At 37.1% G+C, this 12,792-nt stretch overlaps 1 protein-coding gene across 6 annotated transcripts in view; it reads right to left on the bottom strand.

Moving 5' to 3' along the window:
* Positions 1-11,714, bottom strand: part of csnk1g2b (casein kinase 1, gamma 2b) — a 42,108-nt gene extending 30,394 nt beyond the window's left edge. For 2 of the 6 annotated variants that reach the window (XM_042006638.1, XM_042006635.1), the window contains exons 1-2: positions 11,566-11,714; positions 6,203-6,971 (exon numbers count right to left, since the gene is read on the bottom strand). In XM_042006638.1, the coding sequence (XP_041862572.1) occupies positions 6,203-6,424 (222 nt within the window). In that variant the 5' untranslated portion in view covers positions 6,425-6,971; positions 11,566-11,714. Of the gene's footprint in view, positions 1-6,202; positions 6,972-11,368; positions 11,485-11,565 lie in introns of those variants that run through there. The other 4 variants (XM_042006640.1, XM_042006639.1, XM_042006637.1 and 1 more) reach the window with 4 other exon arrangements.
* Between the last annotated feature and the right edge of the window lie 1,078 nt (positions 11,715-12,792).

Raw genomic sequence — 12,792 nt, forward strand, 5'->3', positions numbered from 1 at the left:
TTTTTTTTTTTTAGGCACAGCAGTGGGTGGTGTTGCACAGCTCAATGATTGGAGAGATAGCGTTGGACTGTTAGTGATGGACCTTGTTATCTCACTGTCAACATTCAAAATGGCTCCCAAAGCATTTAAAATACAATGTCTTCATCATTGTCAGGCATTAGGTGGGTCTGTGTGAGATGTCTTATATTCACAAGAATTATTGAAAAATTTTTTGTTGATTTATAATCATTTACAATTTACTCAGGAAGTCGACAAAACTTCTACCAGTGCAACAAATCTGCTTTACATTTCAACTGCCTTACCTCCTTTTGTAAAGCCAGCACCAACTTCTACTTTCATCTGACAAGACATAATACCTTTAAATGAAATCCGAATTTTTGTATAGTCAGGAATTTTCAATTCACAACAGTTGGAGAAATTTTCACATTGCAGCAGAAAAGCAATCTAAGTCTTCTAACATGGTGCAAAGCAGCTTCAAAACTACCCCTTATCTTTTTGCCTGCTAAAAAAAGTCAAACATAAAACCAAGGTCAATTACATCAAATTACAATAATCTGAATCTGACTTGGTTATTTTGGCTCTAAGTGATCGGTTCAATTACAATGTTGGAAAAGGGGTTTAGACAAAACCTTAAAGGACAAACTCGTGGTAACAAAACAGAAAAATATGAGCCACTGGTGACTTTTCCTTTACCTCTTAACATAAAATATTATTCTGAAAATTTTAGAGTAACTCAGAGCCAGTCTAACTCCTTAAGGAAAAACCTTTCAAAAGGAAAGTATGATTTGTGACCTGACCAGGATGTACACGTTGATGGTACAATTACAAAGCACTCACTGCTTCACAGGCACACACCCTAGTCCACTTTCCAACCCATTTATTTTGTGAAGTCAATTTGCACTTTGCATTTCCACTGAAAACACCATCGCTGTTCTTGATGCTACAACACCAGCATTTAGACTTCTGGGCAGGTTTTATGACTAAAACTTGAAGAATTTCTCAAAGACACAATAACTGCCTGTTTCAACAGACAGCGCTGCTGCTGGGTACTGATTAATTAGAGGATTAACTAGTTGACTGAAGGTAGGCTTTTGCATGCTGTTGGCATCCCAGGATTTATTCATTCAGTCTGCCCAGCATGCACTCTAGAGAGCCCAAGCAGGGTACGGAAGAACTTAAATCGTCAAAATGTCACTTTAATTCCACCCAAACATGCTGATAAGGCTTTTGTGCCTTCACAGTTTTCCGACAACTGCCTGATGGCGAGCTTGTGTAAGCTGCTGAGCTAGACTGCAACAAGAGCTGCTTATCATGCTTCAGTGGCAAGCAGACAGTAGAGTTGGATACAACACCTCTGATTTCTATACGAGCACCACACTGACCAACATTGTGAGTAGCTTTACTGATATAAACCACCAACATGCCTCAGCATCAGTGACTCAGTTACGGAATACTAAAAGACACCCTGAGACATTTCACCCTTCAACATACATAAAGAGCAAAAAGCTTTTTTAACCTTTGTGTTCTGTTTCTAGCAACCTAATACATATATCACTACCAAAGAATTTGCGCTACTTCCAGCTCTATTTTTAATATTCATGACCGTCTTAGAAAAAAAGAGAAAAAAAGATAATGAAACACTAAGCACCAGACAGTTGCAGCTTTGTCAACTTGCTATTTAGGTGCTGTGAAGATATCGTGGATTTACTCAGATATCTCCCTAAACACAGATGGCTTACATGGTTGAAAGATGCATTTATCCTCTACTAAACTGAAGGAAGCAAACTGAGATACAATATAACACTTTCCAGAGCTGTAAGCATGTAAAGAGTTAAGATATATTTTGTATGTGCCCAACATTGTGATGTCGGGCACATACAAAACACTAAGCAAAAACACTAAGCAACATAGCTTTATAAGTGAATGCTTAGATTCAAGCCAATTTAATTAGTGGCTGTTTGGCTCCTACCAAAATACCCATTTAAACTGTCCCAAACTTGAACATTACTCAGAACAGATATCACTTTGAGTTTGTGTTGTTTGATTTTCCAGAAGCAAAAAGAACATTTTTAGTCTAAAACTAATCGAGAAGCACTTATTTGTAGACATTTTTGCTCAAATGTAAACAGCACAGGCACCCATGAAGCACAAATGTAAATCAAATGACAACCAAAGTTTAGTTTAGTTTGGCCATCTCATGGAATTAAGCATAATTAGCTTCAACTGATGAAGTCCACACTTCAGCAAGAGCAGCTAAGGTCATAGGCTTAAAATAAGAAGCTTTAACTACCATTGTTTATTTTATGGTTTTGTTTGTTTTGTTTTGTTTTTTTTGTGTATGGCAAAAAGTTATTTTATTTCAAGACTGAAATACAACCGTGTTTTAAATAACACAGTCAACATAAACTCTGCATGTACATGGCTGCCACACAATGAACACTGGGTCTCTGTGTTTACTGTGTTCAACTCCCGAGATGGTCACTCCAACATCGGCCTCTTAGAGAGCCATAGAGACGCACTGCTTCGTACAATAAGGGTCAACACTAAAGCAATTACTTATTACCATTCTTCCACGTTTAGAATATATTACAGCCACTTGTAATAGCCAATAGTTGTCTTCAACCCAACAAGGAGTGTTAAGTCATTCATAACTGATGACAGCATATCTCACAAGGTATCTCTCAGGTACCTCCCAGCTTTTAGTGAATCATTTGAAAAGGGGCCATTATGAAATCCAAGAAGTAAGGTTTATTACTTGAACTGTTTGTAGAATGGCGGAAAACAGTATCCCTGCAAACAAACGCAAAAAGAATTGCATGAAGAAGGTGCGGTTTCCCTTGATATGAAACTGCATATAAACGAAGCAAGAGGGCAAGTGAGAGAGAGAGCGAAAGAGACAGAGCAAGGCATCAAGATATTAGGTGTTGCAATGACAACGTACAAAATGTTTCGTGACTGCAGACAATTAAAACGGTCATTTTCTGATTTTCTAAACGATTATGTCACCCTGCCAGGAAGCATACTAGTGGAGATGGTGGGTGGATAGTTTTTTACAAAATTCCTGGACTGCACGCAGATATTTGACAGCATTATTCCTCCAAAATGCTGGGATCTCCCCTTTGAGCAAGTCTACAGTGCACTTGCAGCAGAGGCTATGCAGTCATGCCTCCACCCCATAGAGGTTTGTCAATGTGAGAAAGCACCCAGCTGAACTGAAAGACTGAACCACTGTCTGCAGACAAGGCTTGCCAACAAAGGCAACCTTTCAGCACTCAGCAGTTTCCCCTTCTCTTGGTTTTTGGAGCAACATTTACAGCAGCTCTAGATCCACTGGAACAGAATCTGAGCACTAGCCTACCGTACATCTCCGATATCACGTGTTGATTGTGGCATTCACCTTTGCTCCAGGTGTAGGAAGGTACAACCCAACTGCTCAACTACAAAAGAATATCAGCAGATTAAAGCACCCAACTAAATACTGAGCAATAACCATTTACTGTCCTGAAGCTGGCAGGTACAATTTATGGTACAACAAAGGAGAAAGATTAGAATTGAACCAGCCACATTACAGTAACTATATAAAAAGTTGCCTTATAGTTCCTGGTAGAGCAACAACCTTTGTTCAACCAGACACAAAGTAATAATTTACTTCCTTAAAGTTTTACTGTGACAGTTGATCACTTAAGGCCTACTAAACTTCAGTGATTAAATGACTTACTTAACTTAGTCTAAACACATCTGAGTATGGGTGTAGATTAGCTATTTTAGCAAATTATTCAGTCACAAAAAAAAAGTTGTATAATTTTTTTGCAAGCATTAATATATGTCATATAAGTCATGTGTCTAGAAAAAATTTCAACAATGAGTTACTAGTTTTTCAAAAAGGTATTGTTACCTTTACTTTTTAGATATAGCTACAATAAACCAATTAATACCTGCGCAGCAACAGAACTGCTCAGGCCAAGTCAGCAAAAGACAGACATCCTCTTGATTTAGAGGAAGAGTGATTTTTTTCCCCACCATTTATATCCAAAAACAACTTGTAAAAATACTAACATGTTTACACATATGCCTTCCAAGCGGGGACTGATGACCCTTTTGTCCTGCTTCAATGTCAATAGCGTAAGTACAGAGTTGGCACTGGGGCGAATACACCTGTGAACCAGCAAGAGAGTAGTAACAGAGGCAAAATAGGCTATTTAGTGCCGTACTTGATGTGTTTAATTACATGACAATGCTGGGCAGCACTGTATTGCAAAGACAACAGAAACTCACCTCTGTGGTGATTTGTTTTGATTCCAGCTCTGCTTATCTTCTGCAAGTACTTTGATATCATTAAATATCAAGGACTGGAACTCTAATGGTGCAGCTTGTAACCTGTAAATGGCTAAAATACATCTTTTTTCTGAAATAAGGTGAATAGCTATTGTGAAAAGGACCACTGACAGATTAACATGAGTAACTGTTCTTTACTCCTATACAGCAACCACTACTTCAGGTTTTACCTACAGGTTGATTTGAATCCCTGAAGTGACAGACATAGGAAGACATGCAACAACAGCGCTGTTATTTGTTTTAGTCAATAAGGAAGAACTCAGTAACAGCCTCTGACAAAACAGAAGCCCTACTAGACAGGCAGTGACATTCACTGGGTTACCCCGGGAAGCTGTGAGATAAGGGACAGACAGAAACGTGGACGGACAACTGTGAGAGAGTCTGGGTTACCCTGAGAATTTGACAAGGAAAAAGCCTTCTCAGTGTCAGGCTCAGAGACATTGGTGTCCAGGCTGGAAACAACTTAAGCAGCAGCAGTCTAAACTGTCCAATCTATTGTGAAAGTGAGTCCAAATCACATGAGAATCGCTAATTGGAAGCAAATGGCAGCATTAGAAGTGTCACTGTAGTTGGGAAAATGCAATTAAAAAGAATACATAAATTTCCATCTAAAAATTAAATCCTAAATTGTCCTTAAAATTAAGCCTCTATTAGCTGAACTTTGTTGAACTTAAAACACTTCCTCTTCTCTGTATCATAGACTCAGAGAAATGCTGGGTCCAGAGAGGCTACAAGATCTTGGAGCAGTATTATATGGCCTTACTGTCAGATCCAGATATAGCTGGACACCATAGTGATAAAAATACACAACAGATGGGAGGTTCTCGAGCACAGGGGGAAAGGCAGCAAGCACAATTAAAGATTTCAGGAGAGCAGAACTGCAATTACTGCTGTTTGCTAACCTTTGCCATCTTTGTGGTAAGCAAAGTTGTCACTAAATGTCATTAACACAACGACTTTCGTGAGAGAAAAAAAAAATTAAGCATAATCACACAACAGTGTAGCTGTAGGTGATGATGACAGCCACACACCAGAAATATGACTACTGCAGTTACAAGAAATTTCAGCAACACCATGCTTACATCATGGTAATGGAAAAACATATCACCCCCTGATCAAAGCTCTTCAAGTACCAACACATCTAGAGTAAAGAAATCAAGTTAACAGAGAAGTAGATGTGCTGAGGAAATGGTTGAGCAATCAGTAAACAAACAGGCCTTGACATTTCATGTGGTTTTTCACAGCCCACCTAAATGTGTCAAAACCTGTGCTGCTATAGGGAAAAAATAAATGAAAGTTTTCAAAAACGTCTTGCTGACATGAAACAAAGAAAAATATTGATTACTCAAGGTCTGCTGAGAGCCTATTAAATAAGAGTTTACAAATTGATTTTATACAAGTGTTTGACATGTATACGTTCTACAGAACACAAGATAAGCTGTGCTACTCTTATTCAAACCAGCCCACTTGTTACAAGAAAAAGAGCTGTACCTTTGCACTAATTTTGTATCTAAGAAAATCACTTGTATGGTTTAAGACATCCTGCCTAGCCTACGATTCCTCACTTCTATAATAAACAGAAGCTGAGCATAGTTAACTCATGACAACTCCCATTCACTTTGTTTATTTGTTTCTTACATCAAACAGTCAGTAGCACACTCAGACTCTACTACACATTAAAAACAACTGTTCAACATAGGTTTTGATGCTGAACAATAAAACATAACTCAAACCAATAAAGATGGATTTGTCATATGGGCAGCAAACTGTTATGAGATGTTTCTCAGTGTGAGTAACTATGGATTGCTGTTAAATTAAGTTTATGTCAATGCACCAACTGTGCAGCTTTCAGGAAATGTGCACTTACCAATTTGATGGCCACATATTCATTAGTATAGAGATTTTTTCCCAGCCGCAGCTCTCCAAAGTTCCCGCAGCCGATTTTTTTACCCACACGGAAGTTTGGGCCAACCATAAGAACTCCAGAATTGGTCCCTGAACTCCTGCCGCCAGTCCTGCTGCCTGCTGTCTTAGACATCTTTTTCCCTTCCTCTGTCTCTCCCTTGCCCCCTCTCTTTTCAAAATCCATAAGCTTGTGATACCCTGGCCTCTCCACGGTTAGTCTCCAGCCATGCAAACCATAGAAACTCCAATAACGACGACGAAGGACACTTGAAGGGAGGGGCAAATCTCACAGGACAGAGGAAAGGTACCGCTGTTAAAATATGCAGCGAAGACTTAAGTGAGCCAACACTGCAGCTTAAGTGACCCGTCTGTCTATCAGACAGCTTTTCCCTTTTCTTCTTTGTGTTCCTTGTCTACAAGCAGAACTCTGTTCTTGTACGTTTCTTGACTCCAGTCTCAGAATAGCATGTTTCTGCCTGACAAAAAGGCAGATTTTGCTAGGATGTTTCCACAGACAAACATACAGTACTATTCATGAAAAAGGACTCCAAAACACAGCTACTGGATCCACAAGGCCACTTGGGAACATCTTCTGGAATGCCTCATTTCTTCTGGTCAGCCTTCATTGACATAGTGGAGACTCTCCATGTTGCAGGGCCACAGCAGGAAACAACCCAGAGATCAAGAAACAGCAAAACAGGTAACAGACTGGTTTGATGTCAACTGGTTATCTGCAAATAAGCAAAAACAGAAAATCCAGTTAATAGATTGTGAAAAAGTTTCCTGTAAAGTCTACAACAACAGCCGAGGTCATCAGTCACACATGAACTCAGTCACTCCGGCCACTCAGTTACTTATTCTTGAGGCATATTTGGCTCCTATGCACACTAACTGCAGGAAATTTACATTCTTCAGTAATTTTCCCTTTCAACATAATTCACTTTTCTGATAACTACTACATAACATACAACTAAAATATGAAATACATTAATCCCAAAGGAGTTAGTCCAATTTTATTCAGTTTACAAATTACAAGATACAGAAAAAAATTGGAAGTGCACCAGTTGTCATCTGTTACATCAGTCACTTCAAAGTATTTACAAGAAAAAAAAGGGATTTAAAAAAAGAAAAATTATACACATAAGTTTAAATTTCAGGAAACGTGTTAATTGTGACATTTGTGTAATATTAACAGTGTTTTCATTAAGCAAATATGCAAAAAATACTATTAAACTTTACAATTTATTCCCATGTCACTCTGAGGTCAACGGGGGGCTTTTTTTCCCAGATACAGGGGGGGGGGGGGGGAAAGACCCTTTAACCTCTTATGTCAATATCAAATTATGCCAACTGTGATTGTTTCATACTACTGCTGAAACAAGATCTGGATGCTTACTGGTGCAAAGTGAATTCAATAAAACAATCAATAGGAACAGAGATATTCTACAGAAGACCACAGGCATGAGGAACAAAATTATCCCCATCACAAGTAAACATATATTGCAAAAGCCAATTTAAAGATAATTAAAAGCCTAAATTTGAGTTAATCACAAAATGATACTTTCATGCAAAACACTTAAAACATCTAACATATATAGTTTGGTCAGCCCTCAGATAAAACATAAAATTATAACACTAAAAAAGAATCCTGTATAGTCTAAAAAAAATCATATAAGCACCACCTAAGAATCAAGGATGAAAAAACAATAATCTAGCTTTTCCACAATTGTGAAGACAAATAAAAACTACAGGACTTCCCAGAATAAGGTACAAACACACAGCAATAGACAGCACAAGCAACATCAATTACAACTATAATCTGTTATCTTTGACCAGTTTTTCACAAACATCCACATGTAGACATCTCTGGTCAGAGCCACTTTCCAAGCTCCCCAGTGTCTATGATCTAAGATGCTTTTGATGTTAAAGAGAGCAGGTAATGCAGGCACTAGCAATGGGCAGCTACTTTTTCCTATGGAAAGGCACTTACACAAATCAATGACTACTGTAATGCCTCACCATATAATTTTCATCATTGCAAAGCATAGTATTGGATAGATTTGGATTATTGTCTAGTCTGCAGATATGTCAGTTATTTTTGACAGAATTAAAAGTAGTAGCACATTTACAAGTCATAAACTAGTATCAAATGTGCATTTACAAAAAATCTCCAAAAAGAGAGAGGACAGAAAGCTATATTAAAATTACAACTAATTACATTATTTCAAGAGTACATGTTAATAATAACACCAACACCAACAATTTACAGGAAACCTGTGTATCTAAATGTCAGTAATTCTTTATTACTGCAGTATGCACACCTAAGAAATAGAACAAATTTATAAACACTGCATTTATTCATCATACTGCCATGTCTTCCTTGTTTGACATAAGCTGCCACTTGCTGTATAAAATGAGAAATAGCCAACCTGAAGAGAAAATGTGACAAATACTTCAATAATTCAAAAATTAATATAAGGATGAAAATGTGCCATCCGCTTCGTCCAATTAAAGGTTGTGGGGAAGCTGGAGTCTAACCCAGTATTTAGCAGGTGTGACGCAGGGTACACCCTGAACAGATCACCAGTCCACAGCAGGGCCAACACAAACGGACAAACAATCATTCACGCTCACCAACAGCAATCTATTGGAGAATTTAGAGTGACCAATTAACCTAACATGCATGTCTTTGGACAGTGAGAGGAAGCTAGAGTACCAGGAGAGAACATGCAAACTCCACACAGAAAGGCCACTGTACCCCCCAGCCGAGGCTCAAACCAGTGACCTTCTTGTTGTAAGGCTGCGGTGCTAACCACCACACCACCATGCAATGAAACCGTGTGCACCTCCGTGAAATTAAACAGATTTCATAAATTTAAATTGACAACATCATGACATATGTAGTATAGTATGCGTCACAGATGAGCAGGCCATAATGCAGTTTTTATGATTACCTGCTAAATATTAGTTTTATAAAATAAAAATCTACAAAATTAAACAACTTAGTATTTTAATCTTTTATGTGTGATTACCATTTAATAACAGAATCACAACATACTCCCTAAATCAGTGTTGACACCAAAATTCAAGCACCACATGGAAAATAGATTAAATATTTTTCATATGCATAGTTAAAAACAGGGCCTCTAAATGTTGTGCGATAGCTGTGACCATATATCTATGCAGTAGTCACAAACAGTGACTGTTTTAGCAGCATCTATAAACACAGACTGGCAATATAGCACTGAATGGAAATTAGATGTGCAATTACCCAACTAGATTTACAGTGCTACTTTTATTGAGTTAAAGTTAAATTGGGTTACATAGAGCAATCTATTGGTAGAAACACAATACAATATTCATAACACCATTTTATATTAGTTTATATTTGTGTGAAAATAAGAAATTTGTATTTGCATAATCTTAAAACAAGTAGTTTATAACCTAAAATGTAGTGGGTTATTGTTTTCATCCCTCATCCATGTTGCACTGCCATGCAACTACAGTATACCCTGACGGACAAGCCAAATAGTGCCAAACACTCTAGTTTGGGTGTAAGCGAAGGTGGGTGTTCAATTAATAGTATACTTCTAAGCCATGTAAGCTTTTAGAGGTCATTATATCTTACATGCTAGACACTATGATCCATTTTACTGCTAAACCAGCAAATAGTCAGTGCCTATATGTGACCGGTTTTACTCCCAAAGAGCTGGTTCTCTGGCTATGAAATAAGGAAGACCTGTTTCAAGATTAAGCACTGGCCTGGAACAGCCCAGCCCAGGTGCTGCCTCCGGGGGAAAGGTAATGAATGTTAAGCCCTTTAAAAAAAACGTAAAAATAATAATAAAACATTCCCTGCATTTCAAAAGGAAGCATGGTCATATCTGAATATGATACAAGTATATTACATGTCACAGGAAAACAGAAAGCAATAACTTGCTATTTCAAGTTATATTTGTTAGTGTTAGCCCTTAATTCTTATCAGTTCCATTTCAGGAAGTTGTGCATTGTTTTTATAGCAGCTGTTTGGATCGGTTACCAAGTTGTTCAAAAATATAAAAAGGGAATAATCATTTATCAAGCACAAAAGCAGTATGCTAAAAAGAAAGAAAGAAAGAAAGAAAAGTCAAAAGACATCAAATTCAAAACATAATTCGTAACCGTAAATTTGGCCAGTTGCTGCAACGTCACTGCTACAATAAGCTGTAACACGACAGTTTACTTCCTCCAATGTGTGTGTGTGTATATATATATATATATATATATATATATATATATATATATATATATATATATATATAAATTCTCTTAAAGCTCAAGTACCCTGAACAGAAGATCGACTAGTTTTCTTGTCACTGTTGCAAATACCAGCCTTATAGGCTTATGTCAATGATAAGCTAATAGCTAACAGGCTACCAAATAATGTCTAACAGCTGTCATTTAGCATTAGTTTCACATGATCCCAAGTGCTCGCTTGCTACAGTTGTTACACCATGTTTGTTTTCAATGTTAACTGATAAACAGATAAATTAAATAACTAGTAAATGCAGTCGGATTGGCTGTGCAGAAAAGCTAGCGTTAACGGCGGACAAGGCCAAACAGTCTGAAGCTATTAAGTTAGCTTGATCTCGTTCAGTCGCAGCTAATTTGTTTCTCGGAAACTGTTTTCTCAGCTATATGATTTTAGCATGAATGTTAAATAAGTCTAACGACGCCATTTACTTTTTACATTGTAGTTAAGTCAGGATGTTTCAAAGTTGAATTAAGCTAACAGAGCTACCACCAACAAAAACATCGTCCCTCTTGGGCCAACGTCTGATAAAAATAAAAAATAGTTAATCGAAAAACGTTAACTAAACTGTTACCAGGATTGTACATAAACACGTAGGGTAGCTGTTAGTGAACAAATACAAATTGAACAAGTGGAAACAAGACAGAACATAAAATATTCATTGATTGACATCCCCTATGCTACCTAGCTAGTTAGTAAATGCTTAATAACTGAAAGATAACGTCCCAAGCGACGCCGTTACTAAAATTATCGACTATGGTAACGCTGGGATAAAATGGATCCATGGTTCACCTGAGAATGTCGTTTTAAAGTTCAAATTCCAGCTATAGTCCTTACCAAGACCAGTGCCGGGCAACTCCTTAATCTTAACCGAGTACTCACCAGAGGCTGCCTGGATCTCTTACCGCTTTGCTCACTAGCTAGCCATTTAGCAAACTAGCACAAGAAACACGTTCGTAAACGGTAACACGGTTTTATTTAAATAAAAACAGCGTTTAAAGTGCAACTTTCGTCGTCATAAAACAGCATATTACCTTTAAATGTCGGTTATCGAAACACAGTCGAAGGCATGGTTCTTTGGATGCTGGTTTCTTTCTCGTTTGGCTTCTCTTGTCCTCAAGTTGCTAATGATTTCACTGTTGTCTCTTTAAGCCTCCCTCAGTTACGCAGCGTCAAGCTGAATCACTGAGAATCGTACTACGTATAAAAACCGTCGCAACTGGTTTGATGAGTTTAAAATAACATCAGGCGTACGTCGTCCTGTGTCAGCAGGTGCTCCAAACTGGTTGAGTTTGGTTGATTAATGTTTATCAAAACTTTGAAAGCAAAGGCAAGTTACATTACTATTCATTTTACAATATCTCAAAGAAATGTGGTAGAGTAAAAGCCCAAATTTTCCTTCTGAGCTATAGATTCTAACATAAAACACTTATACTCAAAGAATATACTTTTCAGTTTTTTCAGTTTAGTAAGTAAATAGTTATATCCCAAACTTTAACTGTTCAGAAACATGATCCTCTGAAATATCCAACCTCGATTTTCCCCACCAGTTATGAAACCTTAATAGTGTCACCTCATACACTGTCAGATTCAAATTTTGTTGAGTCTAGATTTTATACCAAACACATTCACTTAATTTTCCACCAGTTCACCAAACTGAAGATGTGTACACACACTCTAGACAAAAAAAAAAAAAAAAAAAAAGACTGCAGAATAGAAATGGATTTTGTTTTTCTTTTAAAAAGAGAAAGTGGAAAGATTAATTGTGGAAACAGTCATTTGTTGTTGTCAACTCATATCCCAGACTATCAAAACTGAAAATACTTTGTTATTGTACTATAGACCAGTCATTCAGGAGTGGGGAAATATTTCTGTTTTGAAATACATAAATCTTTGCCTCATTCAGACCTTTTTGATGCTCAAAAATTCGGTTGCTGCATAGAAAAAATAGTTTATCTTTTTCCTAATATTCTAAAGTATTTTATAATATCACATCACTGCAGTTTTTTTACTCTTCAAATGCCAAATCTATCACATTATATTTTTTAGAATATTTCTCACCTGATTCATATTATGATGTGGCTATTGTATGCAAACTAACTGCTATGATAATAAAATCATAACATTTTATTGTTTTTGTACAGATCTGGATATATAATCATGACAGTTTCACTGAAGACAGAGTCCTCTGATATAATGAAAACAGTATTTTGTATTGTACTTTTTATCAGTGGGAAAGTCAAATTACGGTTGGTACAAAA

The sequence above is a fragment of the Melanotaenia boesemani genome, chromosome 14 (genome assembly GCF_017639745.1).
Source record: "Melanotaenia boesemani isolate fMelBoe1 chromosome 14, fMelBoe1.pri, whole genome shotgun sequence".
NCBI classification, from domain to species: domain Eukaryota; kingdom Metazoa; phylum Chordata; class Actinopteri; order Atheriniformes; family Melanotaeniidae; genus Melanotaenia; species Melanotaenia boesemani.